Genomic DNA, 23,957 nt, shown 5'->3' on the forward strand with positions numbered 1-23,957 from the left:
TGTGTTTAGAGTTCGGGAGCATATTCCGGAGTTTTAGGAGACTCCTGACCTAGTTTGTATGATCATGAAAAGAAAGGTGGAAGCTGATTTCAGCCTCCTTTTGAATCTACCAGCTGCCTGTGGCACGTATTAGACCCAACAATTGTATTTGTTTGTGTCCCGCTTCGGTGTTTCATACACAGCTCTATCTTACGAGGTTTTTTGTTTTTTCAGGGTCAGCAATGGTCTGAATAAGGTTGTATATCATGTATAAGGTTCCATCTATATTTTTTGTTTGTTTAATTCCCATTTCAGCTCATTTTCCTCCTGGTTCAAAGTAAGTTCCCTGTTAGCCACATAATGACCATCACTCCTTCATCTAAAGACTGTGTATCTAAAGTCAGTGTATGAGAAGTTTACGTGGGTGGTAGGAGCTATACTGTAGCCCATGCTTTTGCCTCAGGACAGGGGAAAAAGCCACCATTATTTGATTCACTTTAGGATTTGGTGGGGTGGGGTTTGGGGATCTTTTGTTTATTTGTATTTTCTTTCTCTGAATTCAGATTTTAAAGTGACCTTGTGTTACTGCTTTTCATTCTCCTTAAACATTATATGCACTAGTTGCTCCAGCGGCTCCTCGATGATCGAAAGGCCACAGTAGATATGCTTCAAGCAGAAGGAGGTAGAATAGCCCAGTCAGCTGAGCTGGCTGATAGAGAGAAAATCACTGGTCAGTTGGAAGGTCTTGAAAGTAGATGGACTGGACTGCTCAGCAAGGCAGCAGCCAGGTAAGGCCAAAGAGGTTTGGAGGAATGGGTCAGAGAAGGTTTCTTTTGTTCAGTTTTTGACTTCCTATTGTTAGGGTGCTCTAAAAGGTCCTGGGTGAGTCATAGAGCACTCTAGAAGGTGTATAATGGCTTCTGTCTTAAAGAGGAATAAGTTTTTGGAGATGATCCTCATAATCACAGTCACTCTCAGGAAGTAAGCCTCAGCTACTCCATGAATTTCTGAGAACTGGAAGACTCATTGCTCTGTGTTGTTTTTCTGCTGAGATATAATCACGGTTCCAAACCGACAGACACCAACGCCTGCAATCCAGCCAAGTTATTTTCTGAGTTTTTGAAACAGATTTTTTCCTCTTCATATTTATAAATAATACTTTTGATACTTGGAATTGAAATCTATCATATTTTTTTTCTGATAGCTTATTCCAATATTAGATGTTTTTGCATCCCAGAGCTAGTCTGTGATTCTGTTAAATATATGGACATTTAAGGGATGTATAAGTAGTCTTCAATAAGTGGCCAAAAGATAGGCAGTATGCTTTTCTCCTCCGAGGAAGTACTTTCTCCTTCCATAGCTATACCCCAGCATTGCCTGAATGTCTTTTGGCTTCTATTGTTTGCAGCTTATTTGGTTTCTAAAGATTTTACTTATTTTTCTGGCACAGAGAACATAAGCAGGGGGAGTAGCAGAGGGATAGGGAGGAGCAGGGAGCTCAATGCAGGGCTTGATCCCAGGACCCTAGAATCATGACCTGAGCTGAAGCCCAGTTTAAATGACTGAGCCACCCAGGCATCCCGTACTGTCCCCAATTTTAAAAATAAATGCTAGCTAGTTAGAAATCCATATGAGAGTAGTATAGGCAATCATTTATGATTGTATGCTTTCAGTTTTCTAGGTAGCCACTGTCAGTTGTCAGCTATCTAGCTTTTCAGGCTCCTTATTTCCACTGGCCTGTGATGTGCTTAATTCTGAGTTGCAAAGTATTGTTCCATATTAGAGGGAGAAACAAAAATGAGAGAACTCACCTTATTTTTATTTCCAGATTGCACTGCTTTTTTCCTTCTCTTTGTCCATTTCCATTAATAGTGCCATTTGCAGTTATCTAGGCTTCAAACCTTAACCTCATTTTTAGCCTTTTCCGTACTCTTTTATGTCTTATGTCTATTAGGATGCTAAATTCTGTCCATTTTACTTCTGTAATGTCTTCCCGATTCATCCATTTCTCTAATTCCCGCTCACCTACCTCAGTTCCTGTCTTGCACTAGTCCACTTGAAGTAGCTCACCTGAGGTAGCTAGTTCTCTAACTCATTGTTCCATTGCTGCTTACTCTCCAGCTTCCCTTTTGCCTTGCTCAGAAATTTAATGACTCCCTATTGCTTATGAAATAAAATCTAAACTCTTTAACCCAACACGGGAAGCCCTCAGCATTTGGCCCTAACCCACATTTCTTAGTTTCTGCTCTTCTTCTCACTCCTTATGTTGTAGGTGAAGTACACCATATTCTTCAGTATCTTCTGTCACTTTGTAATTCCATGTCTTTACTGACAATATTGCCTCCTCCATGAAATACCTATGTTTACTTCTTCCTGCGAAGTTTTTCTTTGTTCCCTCCCCTTCCTCTTAACTACTGTAATTCTTTATTTGTATCTTTATCATTATTTTATGTACTTTTGCATGCGTGCTTTTTTCCTCTTGAATGAGTGAATAATTATATATAAAATGATTTATATATAAAATATAATTTGTCCAGGACACACAGCATAGGACCCAGCACAGGTCCTGTTTAGTAAAGGTTTGTTGAACTAAAGTGCGCCATATACTTCCAGGCCTTTTAAATGACATAGCATTTACTCTTTTCTTAATGATTCAGAGACATAATTGTGGCCTTTTATTATTAATCTGTGTGTTAACAGAGGTCTGTGGAGGTTTTTCTTTTTCCTATCAGGCTTCCTCTCCCCTTTGTAATTTGCTGCTTTTAATATACAGTATAGTTGAAATCTAAGCTTAGTATGAATGTTATATTAAATAAGATTCCAAGTGATCTGTGAAGTCTATAGTTCTTTTGACTGCCACGTGTGTTGGCAAATTCAGCTATTCCGAGGTCATTTTTTTTTTTTTCTTTTTTGCCTTAGATCTGGATTCAAAGTTATGTTCTGGTGCTTGATATCACTGGAACCAGGGAGATGATGGATTTCTAGTTCATAGTCTGCCTTTGCTCCTCACATGCTCATTTCTCTGAACTCACAAGTGAAGGTAGCAATGACAGGGAGAGAAATGAAAACTGATTATTTATTTTGACTCCTTTAAACTTTATTTTGGTCTCATGTTTAGATGATACATGTGCTACATCCCATAGGAGAAAGAGTATTAGTCTGATTCTAATCCTCATTGCACTGTTAACACTCACTGGGTGAAATGGACAGATCTTTTTTTAAGCCTTCAGGGTCAGTTTTCTCTTTTGTAATAATGGAATATGCTTTGGACCCAAGTCCAAAACATTTCCAGACACACCCTCCTCCCCCCTACCTTACAGGGTTATGACAATCAAAATAAGGCAATGCTTATGGGAAGCCTTTAAAACCACAGAGTGCTATGTATATGTGTTCTGTTTACTATTGATGCTTAGAATGTACCTGGTAAAGATTGATCTTTCACTGAATATAATACTATTATCAGTCGTTATGTAAATTTTTGCCTGAGCAGTTTGTTCTGTATATTTGTGTAGGCAAAAACAGCTGGAAGATATCCTGGTTCTGGCCAAACAATTCCATGAGACAGCTGAGCCTATTTCTGACTTCTTATCTGTCACAGAGAAAAAGCTTGCTAACTCAGAACCTGTTGGCACTCAGACTGCCAAAATACAGCAGCAGATCATCCGGCACAAGGTAGGGAGAGGCTGTTGGTAAGTGAAAACATAGCACTGCAGTCAGAAATCCTAGAAATTAACTGCCAGTAACAGTTGAGAAGATATGTTTGGCGAGATGGGGGGAAGGTGATTTTTAAAAGTTGAATTTGAAATATGGTCAAATTATCCATTAGAATAATCACATCCTTGAAGGAAAAACAGCAATAGACTAATAGGCTACCATCAGGAAAAACAAGCTTTTGTTCTCACTTTTAATATTATTTTTGCCTTTCAGTAGGTGAGCTTTTTATATTATTTAATTTATTATATCATTTATTATTCATTGTTTCATGTTTACTTTTCATTTATTCTGTTTCTGTTATTCGTTTTTTCCATCTGGATTTCTAGGCTCTGGAGGAAGAAATAGAAAGCCATGCAACAGATGTGCACCAGGCAGTCAAAATTGGGCAGTCCCTCTCCTCCCTGACATGCTCTGCAGAACAGGGTGTGCTGTCAGAAAAGCTAGACTCCTTGCAGGCCCGATACAGTGAGATTCAAGACTGGGGCTCTCGGAAAGCAGCCCTGCTTGAACAGGCACTGTCTAACGCTAGACTGTTCGGGGAGGATGAGGTGGAGGTGCTCAACTGGCTGGCTGAGGTTGAGGACAAGCTCAGTTCAGTGTTCGTAAAGGATTACAGACAGGATGTCCTGCAGAAACAGCATGCTGATCACCTGGTATTCATGTTTTCCATTTTTATTGGTCAAGTTACTAAGTTGTTTTGTCATTTTGATTCATGTTTCTCTTCATTTCTTTCTCTTTTTAATTCCAAACATTTCAGCTTAATTTTATACATAAAGCACAGAGTTATAGACTTGTTGCTAAGGACTAACCTATTCTTAGATGAGTCCATGGAAATACTTGTACTTACCAGACTGAATCAATAACTATAGAAGATGATCCAGAGTACAGTCAGGGACCATCTCGATTCCAACTCATGTTTTACATCATTAGGTAAATGTATCACTCAGTTTCCATCTGAGCAGTTTTATGAAAGAAAATGTAATTTAACAGAACCAGAATACCTAAGTACTGCCCAGGGTTTGACCATATAGCTATAACTTCTAAAATATTTCTAGAATTTATATGCTGAAATTCCAGGGATTATTTGTCATCTTAATAGAAATAACAGTTTGCTCTCTTTTCATCTCATTTTGATGACATTTCTTTGGGGATAGTAAAAATAGGCAAAGCAGTTGTTTTGTCATTGTTGTTGTTTTAAATAACCCAAGATTCTTCTGCTTTGTTGACTTCAAATACTGAGAATTTTTAAGCAGGGTCCTGATTGAGGTCATCCTGTTCTTACTGACTTTCTTCTCTTGAACTTTCTATCTGAGTCTTGGTTTTGGACATAGTAGACATTTCTGCTGCATTCTATTTCTGCCTTTCTTGAGCTCGGGTTTGGTACCAGTAGATTAGTAAAACCGATTTGATCCTAAATCTCTTCTTAGCCAATACAAGGAAGAACTTGCCTATAAGTATCAGATTTAATTATTTTGAGTAATTAATGAAGTAACCAAAGAGATAAGGAATCAAATATCTGATGTGTAAACTGACCTGGTGTTTGTCTCCTTACTTTAAACGTGGTCTCACCTTTCTTCCCCTTTGTCATGCCATAGCTTTAAGATTAATGCTATTCTTCCCTTTCAGGCTTTAAATGAAGAAATCATTAATAGAAAGAAGAATGTAGATCAAGCTATTAAAAATGGTCAGGCTCTTCTAAAACAAACCACAGGTACTTCGAAAAGTATATCTCTTAGCAGCTCTACAGTCATACAATCACATATCCCTGAAATAAGCATCTTGCACTAGCCACTTCTCTTTGTATATAGGAGAAGCTTAGTGTTCACTGGTGGTATTACCATGTGCTCCTAGAGACTGGCAGCCTAGAGTCCTATTTTCTGCTAAATCTTTTGAAAACTAAAAGACCTTGTCTCACATTTGGTTGTAGATGGTGGCTCCCCCTGCCCTCTAGTGTGTCCAAGGCCAGCATCATGGAATGGTGCTGGGAACATCTAGAAACACCTGCAATTGAGTTCAGATCTTAATAGACTCAGAAGTGGCTTCTTTTATTAATTAGAAGTATTATTTCCCACCTCCCTTTGTGTGGGATAGTAGGTGAAATTGCTGCCATAGGGAGAGAGCATCTATAAGATTTAAGCTCTGACTTAAAGAAAGGGGGATTAAAGAGACTTCCTCATCCCCAGAAGGAGACTCCTTCATATTCTCTGAAATATAAATAATCGTATGCTGTTCCCCACAGGTGAAGAGGTATTGCTTATCCAAGAGAAACTGGATGGAATAAAGACTCGCTATGCAGACATCACGGTCACCAGCTCCAAGGCCCTCAGAACTTTAGAGCAAGCCCGACAACTGGCCACCAAGTTCCAGTCTACTTACGAGGAACTGACCGGGTGGCTAAGGGAGGTGGAGGAGGAGCTGGCAGCCAGTGGAGGACAGTCTCCCACAGGGGAGCAGATACCCCAGTTTCAGCAAAGACAGAAGGTAAGCTGTCATTTTTTTTTCCCCAAGGGAAAAAAAGGTTTTTTTTCCTCTTAAAATCCTGAAGTTCGGGCAGCCCAGATTTAGTGGTTTAGCGCTGCCTTCAGCCCATGGCGTGATCCTGGAGACCCGGGATCAAGTCCCACATTGGGCTTCCTGCATGGAGCCTGCTTCTCCCTCTGCCTGTGTCTCTGCCTCTCTACCTCTCTCTCTCTTTCTCTCTCTCTCATGAATAAATAAAATCTTTAAAAAAAAAAATCCTGAAGTTCAAATTTTTAAGTTTCATCACTAACTCTCTCTACCTTAAAAAAAGTTGTGCCTTGTTTCTTGTTTACTTATGGACAATAAGATTTAATATAAAGGCAGACTTACATAAGACCACTTGATATGGTCTGAAGGGGGAAAAAGATTGAATCACAGGTCCCTGGGAAGTTTGCTTCACAGGTAACATTTTAAAAGGTACTTCTGTAACTCATTCTCTAGAGAGTGTTTCATGATTATGTTTGACTCTCCTGCAGGATCTAGTGCAGTTCTAGATATGCAGAAATCCTTTGTAGGTACTTACCGAGTTAAATGTGGTTAAAGAATTATTTTATTACTTTTGAAGTAAGGAGGAAAAAAGAAAGGCACTAATTATTTTACCCAGAGCGAGTCTGGCCCAAAAAGTGTTGCAGACAGTTCTAAGCAGCAGCTAAGCCTACAGTCAGGCTGTGGAATGATTGAAAAATCTGAGACAAGAAAAAAAAAAATTGGAGGAAGGAGGTCAGAGCCCTGCTGGGATGTGTGGTAGAGATAGCACTTTCCATCCAGCACAGCTGCTAATGTGCTTAATTTAGCAAGGAATGGCCTGAAAACTTTTTTTCCCTCCTTAGGAATTAAAGAAGGAGGTCATGGAGCACAGGCTGGTGTTGGACACAGTGAATGAAGTTAGCCGTGCTCTCTTAGAGCTGGTGCCCTGGAGAGCCAGAGAAGGGCTGGATAAACTTGTATCTGATGCCAACGAACAGTACAAGTTGGTCAGTGACACTGTGGGACAAAGGGTGGATGAAATTGATGCTGCTATTCAGAGATCGCAACAGGTAATGTTTATAGACAACTCTGCATTAATATTTTAGGCAGCCAGGGGTGTGTGTATAAAGTACAAAACTATGACCCACATAAATACCAGCTCAGGAATAGGAATGATGAGATTAAGCTAAATCTGATGCAACAAATTATTTCAGTGATGGGAAGTGATTGGGTAAAGGTATGTGAGGATGGATCTTAGTTTGACCCAAAATATCTGACCTTTTTTTGAGAAGACAGGAATTTGTGGTAGAGTCTGTGCAAGCCCTCTTCTCAGCTATTGCACCATTAAAATTCTGATAGAAGTAGATAATATCTAGGACCAAAAGGTCCAAATGCATCCCAGTCTTACTTTGACATAATCAACTGTTTTAGCATTAGGTGGTGGAAGAGGGGAAGGAACCAAGAACTATAATTACTATCAAATATGCTAACCAAAATAGCAGAGCCATCCAAAATAGAACCTTCCCAGTAAACACAGGTGTCATATTTCCCTTGATGTTTTTTCCTTCCTGCTTTCTGGAAAAAGTCATTTGCTTTCCTTTGTAGCTGGATAGGCACCTATTAATGTGTCATGGTGCAAAGTAAATATAACATGACTTCTTGGGTTCATAGTGATGAGCAAAATCTTTGTGAACCATGTAGAAGTTTGCTCTGACTTCAAGTGCATCCCCAACGTGTCTTTATTGATATCCCTAATTTTGGCCAGATATTTAAGATATCAAGTATGATTAAGAAATCAATCATACTTGAAGGAGCTTATTTTCCTCTTTAAAAAGATACTAGTGTAGGTTGGTAAAGTTGAAGAGAAAAAAAATTGGGAGACCCTCATTAAACTGCAGTCACATAGAACATGTTATTCATTTTTCTTTGTTTCTGCATGACCCTTTAAAAGTTGAGTGTTCTCCTGGGTTTTTAGGCTTCTTCAGCTGAGCAAGTACTTCCAAGTTAATTTGATTTAACTGCCTGCTGCCATGTTTAACCATATATTTAATCATGTAACTAAAACTACTGTTCGGTGTATGGGTAGGAAAAGAACTAGCAGAAAGAGCACAGTCTCATAAAAGCATTGTGATTAGAAGTATATTTTTAAGAGTGTCAAGTTCCATTGTTGTTTCTAGCTCTAGGACCACTAATGGGGTTTCGTAACTTCTTTTTAAAGAAGTTGAAATAGTATCAACTCATATTTGTTGAAGTATAATCCATTCCAAATTGTCTGCATCTTGATTTATGATTTTATGAAATTCTCCCATTTTGGCTTTACTTTGTAAATAGAAACCATACTAGTGAAAATCCAGACCTTTCTGTGTTGAAGAAATTATAATTCTAAGGACAAGGACTTTTGTTATACGTAACTTACTCATTTTCCTTTAATATATCTATTAGTATGAGCAAGCTGCTGATGCAGAACTAGCTTGGGTTGCTGAAACAAAACGAAAGCTGATGGCCTTGGGTCCAATTCGCCTGGAACAGGACCAGACCACAGCTCAGCTGCAGGTACAGAAGGTAAGTGTAACACTGATGTATCCACTGTGCCCTGAGCTAGTAGAATCTTTACCAACTTAGAGCACCATAGAGTTTCTGACTATCCCAGGTGGAATAATGCAATTTGATGATGATGGATAGATATTAAAAATATTTGTTAAGATGAGGAAGAGATTTTTGGCTTTGTGAAAAGGGAGCAATAGGTTCTTTAATTTAGTAAAGAATAGCAGTTTTCTGGATGATTTTTAGGAGAGATGATACTTTTGTAAGCTAGTAAAAGATAAGCACTGAAGATGTAGGGATAGGCAGAGTGTCAGACTTCATAGAATAGTTTTGATGTGGCTTTATCAGAGCAAGGAGTAAGGAGTTTTTCATAGATTGTGTCTAACATTTCGGTAACACGGCTTGGTGTCCTTTTACTTCGTGACCTAACTCTAGTTCATTTTCAAAGGCTTTCTCTATTGACATCATTCGACACAAAGATTCAATGGACGAACTCTTCAGTCATCGTGGTGAAATCTTTGGCACGTGTGGGGAGGAGCAAAAAGCTGTATTACAGGTGAATTGCATTTATTTATTCACCGTGTTTCTCTTGTCTTGACCATGGTGAATCAGTACAATTGTGAAATGATAAAGATTTTTCCCCCCACTATTACTGGTAATGGTATTAAAGTGCAGCTTGGGGAAGCCCAGGTGGGGCAGCCCAGGTGGCGCAGTGGTTTAGCACCGCCTACAGCCCAGGGCGTGATCCTGGAGACCCTGGATTGAGTCCCACGTCAGGCTCTCTGCATGGAGCCTGCTTCTCAACCTCTGCCTGTGTCTCTGCCTCTCTCTCTCTCTCTCTCTCTCTCTCTGCATCTCTATGAATAAATAAATAAAATCTTTAAAGTACAGCTTGATGTTCTGGGGGATTCACACCCTAACTCTTTGTGCGCAAATATCCAAACAGTCCTACTGTATGATGGGAAATATAGTACAAATCTATTTTCTGTATAATAGAGGAATTGCTTCTTATCTTCAGTCCATAAGGATCTTCAAGTTACCTTTCAAAATATCTATGATAGATTTTTTCAGAACCATATGCAGATATTCTTTCTTCGGGTCCTTTTATTTTACTTTATTTTATTTTATTTTATCTATCTATCTTTCTTTCTTTCTTCAGGTCCTTTTAAATGATCGTACCCATTTCTAAAGGGATTGGCCAAGAGAGTTGGTTTTATTTTGTTTTTTGTAGACCAGTTTTGTTTGTTTATATAAAGGTTATGGTTAACCACTGTTTCCTCAGAAATATTCACAAATTGAGCTACTCACTTTAAACCTATGAAGCATAAGTGTTGGGTTTGTGGAGACATTTTTATCAGAAGAGTCAAGTAAAATTTGATGGCCAAAGGGTCCATCATGGGCCCTGAGATGTTCTGTCTTGAACTGATTTGTTGTAATAATGCTGTGTCTGAAGTTATGTGTCATCATTAAAAGGTTAATGCTGTGTTCTGCTTTCTTTGTCTTTGAAACTACTTTCATTTGTTAAAAAGGCTAGAAACAACGCATGTATATGATAGGAAAAAATAGAAAATTTGGATAAGTATAAGGAAAATATATCGATCACTTGTAATTTTGCCCAGTTAATAAGTTTCTGCATTAAAGGCTAAAATTCTTTAGTTTTTAATGTATATGCATCTACATTTTTCCTTAAAAAAAGGTTCATAATAGTAATAAATTTTATACTTTGTTGTTCATAGGAAAAGACAGAGTCTCTAATACAGCAATATGAAGCCATTAGTCTGCTCAATGCAGAGCGTTACACCCGCCTCGAGCGGGCTCAGGTCTTGGTGAACCAGTTTTGGGAAACTTACGAGGAGCTCAGCCCCTGGATTGAGGAAACCCGGGCACTGATAGCACAGTTACCTCCTCCAGCCATTGATCATGAGCAGCTCAGGCAGCAACAAGAGGAAATGAGGGTAAGGAGCATGCTGGCTTTTATTTCATTGCAGAATTGAACGTGGGCTCCACGATTTATTTTAAAACAAGATATTTATTAGTGCCTACCAGGTGTAAGTTCGGTGTTATGAAGCTATTTTTTAATCAGCTAGAATTTCTTTGCACAATACAAACACATAACTGAATTATTTCCCTTGTCCTCAATACAAATGCATTCAAGTAGAGGAGCATGGAGATGTCAGAGATCTGGTGCTGCAGAAGTAAAGAACTAAGTAAACATCAGGGAATTTTTCATCTTTCCAGCTACAGCATTGTGTTGTGAGATGTGGAGTGTGGTTGGTTGGCTTTTTGCATTTGGTTAGACCCCAGCTGGAGTGAGATCCGTGAAGAAAGGCAGAGAGCATTATGTTTCTTTAATTTGTGGTTGATGGCTTGCACTTATTCCTTTCTCTGTGTTCCTATATGTTGAAGGATATAAACTGGACGGAACTGGCAGTAGAGTCCAGGAGTGGTTGGATTACTATAAATGTGTGATTTGTGCCTTGTCCTGCTTCGTGTCTGTCAGTTGGGGGAGGGAGTCAGACAATTAGCCATGTAAATTATAATAGAGTACACAAATATTTATATGTACAGAGGAGGGAAATTAAACTTGTATCAGTGGGGAGGGATGAGGGTAGTGAGAGAGTATGTGTCTGGGAGGGTTCCCGAGTGATGGGATATCTGATGGCTTTTGAAAATTAAGAGAATTAAGTAGCATTAGAACCTAAGACTTAGGTGGGATTTTTTTCTTTCATAAATGGTGAGATGCTGGGATTTGCTGGTTTTTAACAATTCAGTTTGTTCCTCTCAAAGTTGATACGAGCTCTGATCAAAGTATTTAGGCAAACTGGTATAAAAGCCTTCACTTTATTTTTTTGCATAGCAACTCAGGGAATCCATTGCCGAGCACAAACCTCATATTGATAAGCTGCTAAAGATAGGACCACAACTAAAGGAGTTAAACCCAGAGGAGGGGGAAATGGTGGAGGAAAAATACCAGAAAGCAGAAAACCTGTATGCTCAAATAAAAGAGGAGGTGCGCCAGCGGGCACTGGCTCTGGACGAGGCTGTTTCCCAGTCGGCTCAGGTACATGTGTATGTCTTCAACTGTCCTGTATTCTAAGCAGGAGGTCTCTGTATCAGGTGTGCCCTTGCGGTCTCGAATGTCTAGACCAAATGATGGTGATAGATCATCAATAGACCAGGAACTTTTGCCTCTCTACATTTTTTAATCAAGGGAACATTGATATACTGACATGGGGAGGCGGGGGTGGTAAACTCATCTTGGCCACTATATTCTGTCTGTGGACAGTTTCCTTGAAAACTTTATATTGTGATGAGTCTTTAGCAGGGATGATTCTGAATGAATTCACCTTGAAGCAACAAATGTGTCATGTCAGATTCCTATTTGGCTTATTACTTTTGAAATTTAGAGGACAGCACATTAGCTTTCTTACTCAAGAGGCCACCAGCTAGCCCCTGGTTCAGAGAAAGATGCTTGCGTAGGGAGAAGTAAGAGCCAAAGAGAAACCTAAACCACCAGCAGAGGAGTTTAAAGCATGTAACTACATACTTTTCAACTAATATATTACTGTTAGTGGTATTTTTGTCATGTCTGGGTATTTTATTCCTATGTTTAGTCTCAATATTCTTGGTTAATATTTGTACTTACTCAAGTTTTTCCCCCCACCTTCCGTCCCATCTCTCACTCACATTGTGGAATGTGTTACTTTGTGTTGTTGCTGCCTGCTCCTGTCTTCCCCACATCGTCACATTTCATTGTTGTGTTGACCGCGCCCACCATTACAGATTGCAGAGGTAAGGTGCCCACCCCCACTGGGATAAGGGGGTTCTTATGAAGCTGAGAATTGAGAGAGTTTACCTAGAAGGAAATGTCCTTAACTGTAGTGAAATAAGTTTTATTAGTGTAGTTTATTACGCCAGTCTTACTTGGGGTGAAACCTAGAAGTGAGGGAGTGGTGGGGAGTGATTTTGTTGAGGGAGACCCATGTGTCTTTCACATAAGACGCTTAGAGGTGATAAGCCTTATTCCAGTGAATCCAGAGTTGGATTTAGAGAGCTTTTTAAGGAGGCAGGCTTATCTGCATTGCCTGCTTTTCCCCCTTCTCTGCTTCAGATTATAAATGAAAATTTTATTATTATAGTCTTGTTATTCAAAGTACCAGAAAAGTGGGAAGGTAAATTGTTCTTTGAGAATAAAGATAGATTTGACCTTCCTTAATTACCTTTCATCATGCCAGCATTTTCCCTTCTCACTATTACATATGGTGGGTTATTAAGCTGCATGCCATGTTACTTTTAATCTTCAAATCATGTGGCATATTGAGTTCCCCATTCATTTACACAGTTGGTGGAGGGCCTCTAACTTGTTGGTCTAATCTGTTGCATGCAACTGTCATCTGAGATGTTGACACACTGACACTCACCAGTTTCATGGTCTTGTCCCTTGTCCCACTAGTTGGAAAGGGGGGGGAGTATTGTGACGGAACTAATGACTTGAATTGACTTTTGGCATATTAATATCTTTTTTTGTTTGGAAAATAAACATTTAATTTCTTTTTTTGATCGGCCAGCACTGGTATGCTATGCCCAAAACAGTTTCTTAGGCAAACCTAATGCTTGACAGCCATCGGGCTAGGCCGAATGCAAGTTATCCTAAGCAGTAGTAGATTATACCCTAGCTTTATTCCCTAATATTTCCCCTAGAAGTGAGATGAAGTATTGCTGTGATGGCTAACGGTCCAACATCTGTTTAGTTCCATGATAAAATTGAGCCCATGTTGGAGACTCTGGAGAATCTCTCCTCTCGCCTGCGTATGCCACCGCTGATCCCTGCTGAGGTAGACAAGATCAGAGAGTGCATCAGTGACAATAAGAGTGCTGCTGTGGAGCTGGAAAAGCTGCAGCCTGCTTTTGAGGCGCTGAAGCGCCGTGGAGAAGAGCTCATTGGGCGATCTCAGGGAGCTGACAAGGATCTGGCTGCAAAAGGTACCTAATCTAATGTGTCTAATTTATTATTTTTTTAAAGTAGCCTCCAGGGCCAAGATGAGGCTTGAACTCAGGATCCTGAGATCCAAGACCTGAGCTGAGATCAAGAGTCAGATGCTTAACCTACAGAGCCACCCAGGTGCCCCTCAATCAAATTAATATTTAAAGAAAATCAGTAGAATAAATTCTAGGCTGTGGTTACTCCAGCACACCACCAGATATATTTCACTGAATGTGAAGGCAGTTCTCAAGTAATGAGTATTCCACAAAGCCTTTTGGAAGTCATTTAGAATTCAGAACACATCTCCACATTGAAACAAGATTACAATTGGTAGTTAGATTCCCAGGCCAGGAAACAAATGTTCTTTTAACCCCTAATATGAGTAAGCTGCAGTATCCATAGCAGGTGGAACATAACCAGCTTTTGTAACACTTTATATGGGAAACATTGCGAGTTCAACACAATGCTGGAAACAGAGTACTCATCTCAGCCCCTTTATAAGTTAGGTCTTTTGTTTTTTTAAAGATTGTATTTATTTATTTCAGAGAAAGGTGGGGGGGATCCCAAGCAGACGGCCTCCTGAGCACAGAGTCCAACATGGGGCTCCATCTCAACAACCCTGAGGTCATGACCTGAGCCGAAATCAAGAGTCGGACACTCAACTGACAGAGCCACCCAGGCTCCCCTAGATCTTTTACATCTTAGCAGTACCTTTAGGTTAGATGATAACTCATTTCCACATTACCTCGGTGATCTCTTTCTGAGAGACCAGCATAAGTGGAAAATACAGATGTCCAAATAATAAATAAGGCAAAGATAAAAAACTATCCTTCAGTTTAAATTTATAGAGCTTTTTCAAGGATAATAACTAGGCAAAATTTCTGATAAAGCAGATTCAAGTACTTAAGAGAGTCTCATTCATATCTATTCTTTATTCCCTCAGAAATCCAGGACAAATTGGATCAAATGGTATTCTTCTGGGAGGACATCAAAGCTCGGGCCGAAGAGCGAGAAATTAAGTTCCTTGATGTCCTTGAACTCGCAGAGAAGTTCTGGTATGACATGGCTGCTCTCCTGACCACTGTCAGAGACACCCAGGACATCGTCCATGACTTGGAAAGCCCAGGCATCGACCCGTCTATAATCAAACAGCAGGTGGAAGCTGCTGAGGTGAGACAGAAATGAAGCCCCGTCTCTTGTGTGTCTGTCCTCTAGAAAAATCACTTTTATCCCAGCACTAACTGCTTTCCTGGGCCTAGTGCCTTGAAAGGTGAGTGGTGGTGGTGGTGGTGGTGATGGTGGTGGTAGTGTCTATTTAATAGGACTTTTTTCCACTTGAAGAAATAATGTGCTTATTATAGTAGAGATTGCATCCTTTTTCCTATATACGAGTTTTACCGCTTATACGGACTCACACACCTCCACAATTATTATATAGGACAGTCTCATCACTCAAAAGTAATTCTCCCATCAGTTTTAAATTCAATTCAAATTAGTAGAATGTGCTTCTGATTTTAGTCCTCTCTAGTGTACATTATTTCCCAAGTAAATTTCTTTTTTAATTTTGTTTTGTTTTTCAAGTAAATTTCTTCATTGTAGAAAAAGAGCAGATAAAAAGAAAATAAATTCAGGATTCATCATCATCCAGAGCTAACTAATGGTTACTTTGACATACCTTTTTCTAGTCTTTTTGGAGAGCCTATTACTAAATATATTTTTTGCCTCATTTTGTCTCTTTTGTATAAGCCATAGTCTGGCTTGGTATTTTGTCTTGCTTTTATTTCAGCCCCTCTTCCCTCTCCCTGTCCCTGTCATTGCCAGTACATGAACCAGTTTTTAGGATCTGGCACAGAACTGACTTTCTCCAAGATTATATAGCCTATCATTTCTATGATGTTAGTCTCTCAGCTTTTGCTTTTTTTTTTTTTTTTTTGAAGATTTTATTTATTCATGAGATACACAGAGACAGAGACAGGCAGAGAGAAGGAGGCTCCATGCAGGGAGCCCAATGTGGGGCTTGATTCCAGGACTCCATGATCACAGCCTGGGCCGAAGGCAGACGCTCAACCCCTGAGCCACCCAAGCGTCCCAGTCTCTCAGCTCTTAAATGGGAAATACCATATTATTTTGTCTTATTGATATGCTCCCCTATGATAGATTTCTTTTTTCTTTTCTTTTAAGATTTTATTTATTTGAGAGAGAGAAAGAAAAAGCGTGAACAGGAGGGGGAGAAAATCTGAGGCAGACTCCATGCTGAGCACAGAGTCCGACAAGGGGCTCAATCCCACAATCCCCATGATAGATTTTTGGCTGTAGAATATAATCTCTTGGAGGCTGGAAAGGTAAACCTTTGGTAAATTATTGAAGCCCACTACACCTTTCCGAAACTATTTTATATATATTGTTAAATAGAGAAATACCTTTCACACATCTATATTGTGTGTGTGAGAAAGAGAAATGAACTGAGCCTGAAGCTTCACTGTTTGGGTAAGTGAAATATTAAGGACATTGAAAGGCTTTTGTGAAATTGACAGTTCTGTTCAACATCTGCTATTGATGGGGATATAAATTACATTTGCAAAGTTTGGGAAGTTCTGTTCTACTTTCTGTTTTGGCTTATGTTCTGTTCATTTACATGTAGACTATTAAGGAAGAGACAGATGGTCTGCATGAGGAATTGGAGTTTATTCGAATCCTTGGAGCAGATTTGATTTTTGCCTGTGGAGAAACGGAGAAGCCCGAAGTGAAGAAGAGCATTGATGAGGTGTGGAAAAAATGGAGATGGCATTCAGATGAAACATGAGTGGACTCACACCAAAGATTAACTAAAGAGTCTGTTTTTCCCCCTAGCTGAATAATGCCTGGGAGAGCTTAAACAAAACCTGGAAAGAGAGGCTAGAAAAGCTTGAGGATGCCATGCAAGCCGCTGTACAGTATCAGGACACTCTTCAGGTGAGAGGCCCCAGGGCGACCACCGCAGAATCAAGGTGCTGTATTTTTTTTGTCCCGTTCTGAATCCAGCACCAGAGGGGTCACCCACTTTTACAGGACTGGAGCATTCTCAGACCTAAGACAGGGCTGTTTCAGTATTTCTAGCCGAAGTTTCCCATTCCTACTGAGAAAAGTAATGATCTCCAAATTTCTACTCTTCTTGCCATGTTTTTCATCATCATATTTATCCTCAGGGTGGCTATGCAGAGAAGCTGGCCGTACTCTGTAAGTCCTTGCTTGCCAGAGGCTCCAAACCCAGGTTACCTGGAAACAGCTTGGCACACGACTTTGACCACATCCTGAGCTTGCTAGGTGGCTGTGACAAATACTAACTTTTATTCACATTTAGTTTCTCCAGACTGTAGTATACTTTGGACATTATCCTAATAACACTGGCTCTGTCCTTAAATCTCCATATTATTGGAATAAAGCTCATTTTCCCTTATGTCTACCCCCCACCTACAAATGCAAACAGCACAAGGTACTTTGATTTTTGTCTGCTTACATCAGCAGAGATAATGCTAAATCTTTCCCAACAGCTGGTGGGTTTGGATTTTTTTTGGTTTTTGACTATTTGTTTGTATTTTTATTTTAGGCTATGTTTGACTGGCTAGATAACACTGTGATTAAGCTCTGCACCATGCCCCCTGTCGGCACCGACCTCAACACTGTTAAAGATCAGTTAAATGAAATGAAGGTTTGTAACCAGATATGGCTTTTGAAGAAAAGTTGCTTTTTCATTTTTAAAGACTTGGTTTGGTGTTAACATGAAGTATGTCTCTGGTAGGAGTTCAAAGTGGAAGTTTACCAACAGCAAATTGAGATGGAAAAGCTCAACCACCAGGGTGAACTGATGTTAAAGAAGGCTATGGATGAGACAGACAGAGACATCATCCGAGAACCATTGACAGAACTCAAGCACCTCTGGGAGAACCTGGGTGAAAAAATTGCCCACAGACAGGTGAGGCAGAGGCAGGGTCTGTCAGTGGACAACTAGCTACTGTTTTCTAATCTCCTGACAAATGTTCCTTCTATATCTTTTTCTGAATAGCACAAACTAGAAGGTGCCCTCCTGGCCCTTGGCCAGTTCCAGCATGCCTTAGAGGAACTGATGAGCTGGCTGACTCACACTGAGGAATTGTTAGATGCTCAGAGACCAGTAAGCGGAGACCCAAAAGTCATTGAAGTTGAACTCGCAAAGCACCACGTAAGTGCTCTCAATTTTCATCTCTAGGCCTGTCAGTTTGAGACCAAATATTGTCACCAGAAGCCTTCGGATACTGTGTGCACTGTAGAGAACCAGGCCTGATGATATCCGTGGAAATAAATTGTGTCATTCGACATTTTTTAGGTTCTAAAAAATGATGTTTTAGCCCACCAAGCCACAGTGGAAACCGTCAACAAAGCTGGCAACGAGCTGCTTGAATCTAGTGCTGGAGACGACGCCAGCAGCCTAAGGAGCCGCTTGGAAACCATGAACCAGTGCTGGGAATCCGTGTTACAAAAAACAGAAGAGAGGGAGCAGCAGCTTCAGTTGACACTGCAGCAGGTATGCATGTTGTCCAGGCTAGGTAGGTGGGGTTGTGCCTGTCATAGCACTCGGAATGCCTAAGTCCGTCAGAGGAAAGCAGTTTGCAGCAGAATCCCCTCCACCTCCAACACTCTATGTCTTAAGAGGAAGGTCAGTTCCGTGCTGGAACTTGTCTGGAAAGTATCACTTTTGATTGAGTGGTTTTTCATGGATTTGTAGCCTAGTCTCTTTTTTTATGATTCAAAGTTAGTAAGTCTTTGCTATGGCAAACCTTGCTCACAGATTCAGTTATTTCTTGCATCAAGTCAGTAGCCCCCCACTATCCATATACAGTAGTACCTTAATCAATTCATCAAGTTGTATCAGGCATCAGTGATAGGTTACAGTGAAGTCCAAAGGATTCTGTTTTCTAGAAATAAATAGCTATTGACCCCATGTTAATCCAGCAACAGAACAACCCTGAGAATAGCTCAGAATTCCTCCCTCAGTATAGGTTCCTCATATAGTCATTTAGGAAGTTTAGTTTTGAAGCTGAGAATTGACTGCTAACCTTGCTGATATGTCTTTTCTCAAAGGCCCAGGGTTTCCACAGTGAAATTGAAGATTTCCTCTTGGAACTAACTAGAATGGAGACCCAACTTTCTGCATCTAAGCCCACAGGAGGGCTTCCTGAAACTGCTAGGGAACAGCTTGATACACATATGGTAATAGACGTTTCTTGAAGTTGAACATAACCCCCTATTCCACAGCTCCTTACTGAATTCACAGACCTGTACGTATCTGGGAGTCTACAAAGTACTGGTTTTTACCGACAGTACAGTACAATCTTATTAAGGATTGCTGCTTTTACATGGGCTTTAATACCCCCTACTTACAAGCAGCAGTGGTGACGGGGAAGCTTGACTGGAAATATATTGGTTAGCTTGTAAATTGAGTTGGTCAGTTGGTTGGCACAAGAGTATTGATTTGAAGGTAAGAGCATCAAGAAGACAAATGCATAACACAAATTTGTCTCTACTTAAGAGTCTTTGGTGGGGGGGGGGCGTAGGGAAATCATATCTTTAGAAAGGGGCTGAGAACAAAAGCCCACATAATTTCTAGGCAAATGTTTCAGGAAAAGAAATAAATTATTGAGGTCTATTTTTGTGATCTCTGATCCTTAAAAAAATTTTCCTCTTGATAACAAAATTATTTTAATTTTAATGAAGAATGGTGGGATTCATTGCTCAGTAGTTGAACTGAATCCAAAAAAAAAAAAGGGTTTTAATCAAGAATGAGACCTTCTTGGACTTTTCCAACTGTGCTCATAAATCTGTGTGTGGGTGTCTCTCAAGGAATTGGCATTACCAGTTTCTTTCTTGCCCCCCCCCCTTTTTTTTTATTTGCAGGAACTCTATTCCCAGCTCAAAGCCAAGGAAGAGACTTATAATCAATTGCTTGACAAGGGCAGGCTCATGCTTCTAAGCCGTGATGACTCTGGGTCTGGCTCAAAGACAGAACAGAGTGTAGCTCTCTTGGAACAGAAGTGGCATGTGGTCAGCAGTAAGATGGAAGAAAGAAAGGTATCACCACAAAATACAGTGTGTGATTACTAGGCTTGAGTAGTTTGCTTGGGGATTGCATGTAATTAATTACCTTCTAGTTTCTGTAAGGATTTTTCAAAGACCAGTATATGGTACCAGAAGTTGCAGAACTGGATCCTCAGGATCACTTTTGTGCTAATCAAGCTATTTTTTTTGCTGTTAAATATCTATTTCTGTCTGTGTCAGGTTGCACTGACAATATTAGTTTCTGCTGGTATTTGCTTTTATTATTCATTCTTTTTCTGCCTTTACCAGTTACGACATTACTGGCTGTTACTGCTCAGTGATGGTCTTATAGCTCATATTAATCATAGATTTGTGTTCCTGCTGAAAAACAAGGTTATATTGGGGTCACTGTCTTAGGATCGGGAGGGTGGGAACAGAGCATGTAGGAAGTTGGGCTAATATTCTCCACGAGGAATTTGTACTCTAGTATAAATGCAATATGTAAAGAATTTTACTAAAATTCAAGACACAGGCAAATTATGTGACCTCTTCCCACTCTTTTGCACAAATTCTCTTCAAAAGAAAAGTGACCGGGGATCCCTGGGTGGCGCAGCGGTTTGGCGCCTGCTTGGCCCAGGGCGCAATCCTGGAGACCCGGGATTGAATCCCACGTCGGGCTCCCGGTGCATGGAGCCTGCTTCTCCCTCTGCCTGTGTCTCTGCCTCTCTCTCTGTGTGTCTATCATAAATAAATAAAAATTTAAAAAAAAAAAGTGACCAGGAATCAAGGCCTCAAAACATTGTTTTTTATGAAAACCAAGTTTCAGAGTATCACTCAGCACAGAGTTTCTGTACGGGGCAGATCAAATGTAAAATATGTGTTCACATCTATTGGCCACACCCATTCAATAATTATTAAGCCTGGATGTACCAGACACTATGCTGCTAGGTGTATAGTGGAAGCAAAGTTATGGACCCTTATCATTGTGAAAATTTAAGAGCAGAAGGACATAAAACAAATATTCACCCATCTAAATGAGCATTTTGAGAGAAGCATTAGTTTCTTAGAATTCTTTTAATGGGGCAGCCCTGGTGGCTCAGCGGTTTAGGGCCACCTTCAGCCCAGGGCGTGATCCTGGAGACTCGGGATCAAGTCCCACATCGGCCTCCCTGCATGGAGCCTGCTTCTCCCTCTGCCTGTGTCTCTATCTCTCTCTCTGTGTATCTCTCATAAATAAAAAATAAAATAAATAAGTAAATAAATAAACACCCTGGATGTTCTAAGACCACATTTAAAAAAAAAGAAAAAAGAATTCTTTTAATGTGGGGTCCAGAAATATGAAGAGTGACTAGAGGAGCTGAGTGTAAATCTTTGTTCTAATTTTTAGACAGACTATCATCTGTAATTCTTGCATAACACAGAACTAAGACTAATTGAAGAAACTGAGGCAGATTCTGGCTCATAATTAAGAATTTTCTAGAAAGTTTTCCCATCAGTGGAGCAGGTTGCCTCAAGGTTTCCATCACTGGTGGAATGGGTCAGACAAGCACCAGGGTATCAAGAACAGTTATTTCTGATTTTGTAAGAACATTACATTTCAGTATCACTAATCATTTATTAAACGTGTGTGGTGCTTTATTAAAGAAAATATAGGGGCAGCCCAGGTGGCTCAGCGGTTTAGCGCCGCCTTCAGCCCAGGGCCTGAACCTGGAGACCTGGAATCGAGTCCCATGTCAGGCTCCCTGCATGGAGCGTGCTTCTCCCTCTGCCTGTGTCTCTGCGTGTGTGTGTGTGTGTGTGTGTGTGTGTGTGTGTGGTGAGTAAATAGAATCTTAAAAAATAGATAGATAGATAGATAGATAGATAGATAGATAGATAGATAGATAAAATGATGTGGAGAGATTTCCTGTCATCTAGGAACTTATATTAATTTCCAAGCATTTCTATGATAAATTTGAGGGAGATTTTCTTTTTCCTCTTGATTTATTTAGACTGGGTCCTTATTTTTGTGACATTTATTATAGTATTTTTCTAGGTTACAAAAGTAACCTGAAAAAACAAAGAAAAACCTCTACAGTGTGACTCAGTTAACAACAGTTAACATTTGTAGTATACATCTTGGGTTTCTTTCTATGAATATTTTAGGTATATTCATTTTTAATAACCTGTCATCATTCCATTATGCCTGCCAGGGGACAGGGGACGTCACCTAGGTGTGTGGGTAGAGCTTATCTCTGAGGCTGGAAGTTAGAGACTCTAGAATTGGAGTGTGTCCTTGGGCAGTGGCACATGCCCCCCAAATGAGCCATTGTTTTTGCCATTCTGATTTAGATCAAAGTATCTAAAAATTTATATCTAGTGTTGTCAGGTTTTTGCTTAGAATATTATGGCTTTTATTACCTTTTCTTTTTGTAGCTTAAAAATGAGTTTAAGGGGCTCCTAGCTGGTTTAGTCAGTAGAGCATGGGACTTTTTTTTTTTTAAGATGTTATTTATTTGAGAGAGACTGCATATATACAAGTGTGGAGGGGCACAAAGAGAAGGAGAAACAGACTCCCACTCAGCAGGAAGCCTGATGCAGGGCTTGATGCCAGAACCCTGAGATCATGACCTGAGCCACAGGCAAACGCTTAACCGACTGAGCCACCAGGTGCCCCAGGAGCTTGCGACTCTTGATCTCAGGGTTGTGAGTTCAAGCCCTGCATTGGCCCCAGAGCTTACTTAAAAAATAAAAGTTAAAAAAAAAAAAATAAGCTTCAGCCTCACACATTTTCAGGTGCCATATTTTCTGAAAACACATTTAAACAGAGAGCGCTGCGTGAATATAATCTTTACAGTAAACTGCATTTCATTTAGTTGTTTTTACACCCCAAAAGTACAGCAAAGGGAAGTGAGGCTTTGCCCCAAACAGGTTACAGACCCTGCAGCTGTCACCACGGAAGGATCTGTTCACTTATATTTACTGAATAGTTTCATCCCTGTTCTTTAATGTCCCAGGAAGTGGGGAATGGCAGAGAAAGCAACATAGCTGCAAGTTGTCCTCGTTCCCTTTCATACATAGTTTTAGTTTCAGACACTAAATTGCCCCCTTTTTTGTAAACAAGGCATGTTTGGAGGTTCATTAAATGAGGCTTCCTTTTTAGAGGTCATTTCATTTGGTGTACAATTCACGCCTTTGTCCCTAAAGCTACAATTCCTGAATTTGGCACTTTTTCTTTTTGTGTGTGTGTTTTAATTAAAATTCAGTCAAAGCTGGAAGAGGCCCTCAACCTGGCAACAGAATTCCAGAATTCCCTGCAAGAGTTTATCAACTGGCTCACTCTAGCAGAGCAGAATCTCAACATCGCCTCTCCTCCCAGCCTGATTCTAAACACTGTCCTTTCCCAGATAGAGGAGCACAAGGTAACTCTGATGTTATGGTGTTGCTTTCCCTTTGAGAGGACGACTAGTTAAAAGAGAAACTCCTCCATCTTATTTTTAGTTTTAAGAAGAGCAATATTTTCCCCTCAGGTATTTGCTAATGAAGTCAATGCTCATCGAGACCAGATCATTGAACTGGATCAAACTGGAAATCAGTTAAAGTTTCTTAGCCAAAAACAGGACGTTGTTCTGATCAAGAATTTACTGGTCAGCGTCCAGTCTCGATGGGAGAAGGTTGTCCAGCGGTCTATTGAAAGAGGGAGATCTCTGGATGATGCTAGGAAGCGGGCAAAACAAGTGAGTTATGAAAGAAAGATACTAATTTATTGAACAACCCTTGGGCTGCATGTGTGGCAGCTCTGAATAATTTGCATTAAAGTGTAGTTTGCATATTCATTCCTGTTATAAGTTACTTTTTATATGATTATAGTTCCATGAAGCTTGGAAAAAACTGATTGACTGGCTAGAAGATGCAGAGAGTCACCTGGACTCAGAGCTGGAGATATCCAATGACCCAGACAAAATTAAACTCCAGCTCTCTAAGCATAAGGTAAAGTAGTTCGTGGCTCTTCAGTCTTGATCTTGGTGTTCACTGAAGATTGCTAAAAATGGAGGTCAGAGCTAGTCAAAAGAAAATCGGGTGAGAAAACCAGCATTCCGTTTTATATCTAGGCCATGTCCAACCGTAAGAGTCGGTCATTTAAGTAACAATTCAAGCAAAGTGATTGAGGCAGTAACCAATAAAAACCACAGACTTTTAGAAATTGCCATGCCCTACT

General features: G+C 40.1%; 1 protein-coding gene across 24 annotated transcripts in view; it reads left to right on the forward strand.

Moving 5' to 3' along the window:
* The window catches only part of LOC121481394 (microtubule-actin cross-linking factor 1), a 334,394-nt gene that overhangs the window by 281,151 nt on the left and 29,286 nt on the right, over window positions 1-23,957 (forward strand). For 18 of the 24 annotated variants that reach the window (XM_041738684.1, XM_041738691.1, XM_041738688.1 and 15 more), the window contains 24 exons: window positions 601-767; window positions 3,492-3,651; window positions 4,020-4,346; window positions 5,320-5,404; window positions 5,933-6,174; window positions 7,044-7,250; window positions 8,623-8,742; window positions 9,173-9,280; window positions 10,461-10,679; window positions 11,582-11,785; window positions 12,508-12,516; window positions 13,476-13,707; window positions 14,652-14,878; window positions 16,350-16,472; window positions 16,559-16,660; window positions 17,295-17,396; window positions 17,487-17,660; window positions 17,751-17,906; window positions 18,051-18,248; window positions 18,806-18,934; window positions 19,619-19,792; window positions 23,005-23,160; window positions 23,269-23,475; window positions 23,609-23,728. In XM_041738684.1, the coding sequence (XP_041594618.1) occupies window positions 601-767; window positions 3,492-3,651; window positions 4,020-4,346; window positions 5,320-5,404; window positions 5,933-6,174; window positions 7,044-7,250; window positions 8,623-8,742; window positions 9,173-9,280; window positions 10,461-10,679; window positions 11,582-11,785; window positions 12,508-12,516; window positions 13,476-13,707; window positions 14,652-14,878; window positions 16,350-16,472; window positions 16,559-16,660; window positions 17,295-17,396; window positions 17,487-17,660; window positions 17,751-17,906; window positions 18,051-18,248; window positions 18,806-18,934; window positions 19,619-19,792; window positions 23,005-23,160; window positions 23,269-23,475; window positions 23,609-23,728 (3,948 nt within the window). The remainder of the gene's footprint in view (window positions 1-600; window positions 768-3,491; window positions 3,652-4,019; window positions 4,347-5,319; window positions 5,405-5,932; window positions 6,175-7,043; window positions 7,251-8,622; window positions 8,743-9,172; window positions 9,281-10,460; window positions 10,680-11,581; window positions 11,786-12,507; window positions 12,517-13,475; window positions 13,708-14,651; window positions 14,879-16,349; window positions 16,473-16,558; window positions 16,661-17,294; window positions 17,397-17,486; window positions 17,661-17,750; window positions 17,907-18,050; window positions 18,249-18,805; window positions 18,935-19,618; window positions 19,793-23,004; window positions 23,161-23,268; window positions 23,476-23,608; window positions 23,729-23,957) is intronic. The other 6 variants (XM_041738685.1, XM_041738705.1, XM_041738706.1 and 3 more) reach the window with 1 other exon arrangement.

The sequence above is a fragment of the Vulpes lagopus genome, chromosome 23 (assembly GCF_018345385.1).
Source record: "Vulpes lagopus strain Blue_001 chromosome 23, ASM1834538v1, whole genome shotgun sequence".
NCBI lineage: Eukaryota > Metazoa > Chordata > Mammalia > Carnivora > Canidae > Vulpes > Vulpes lagopus.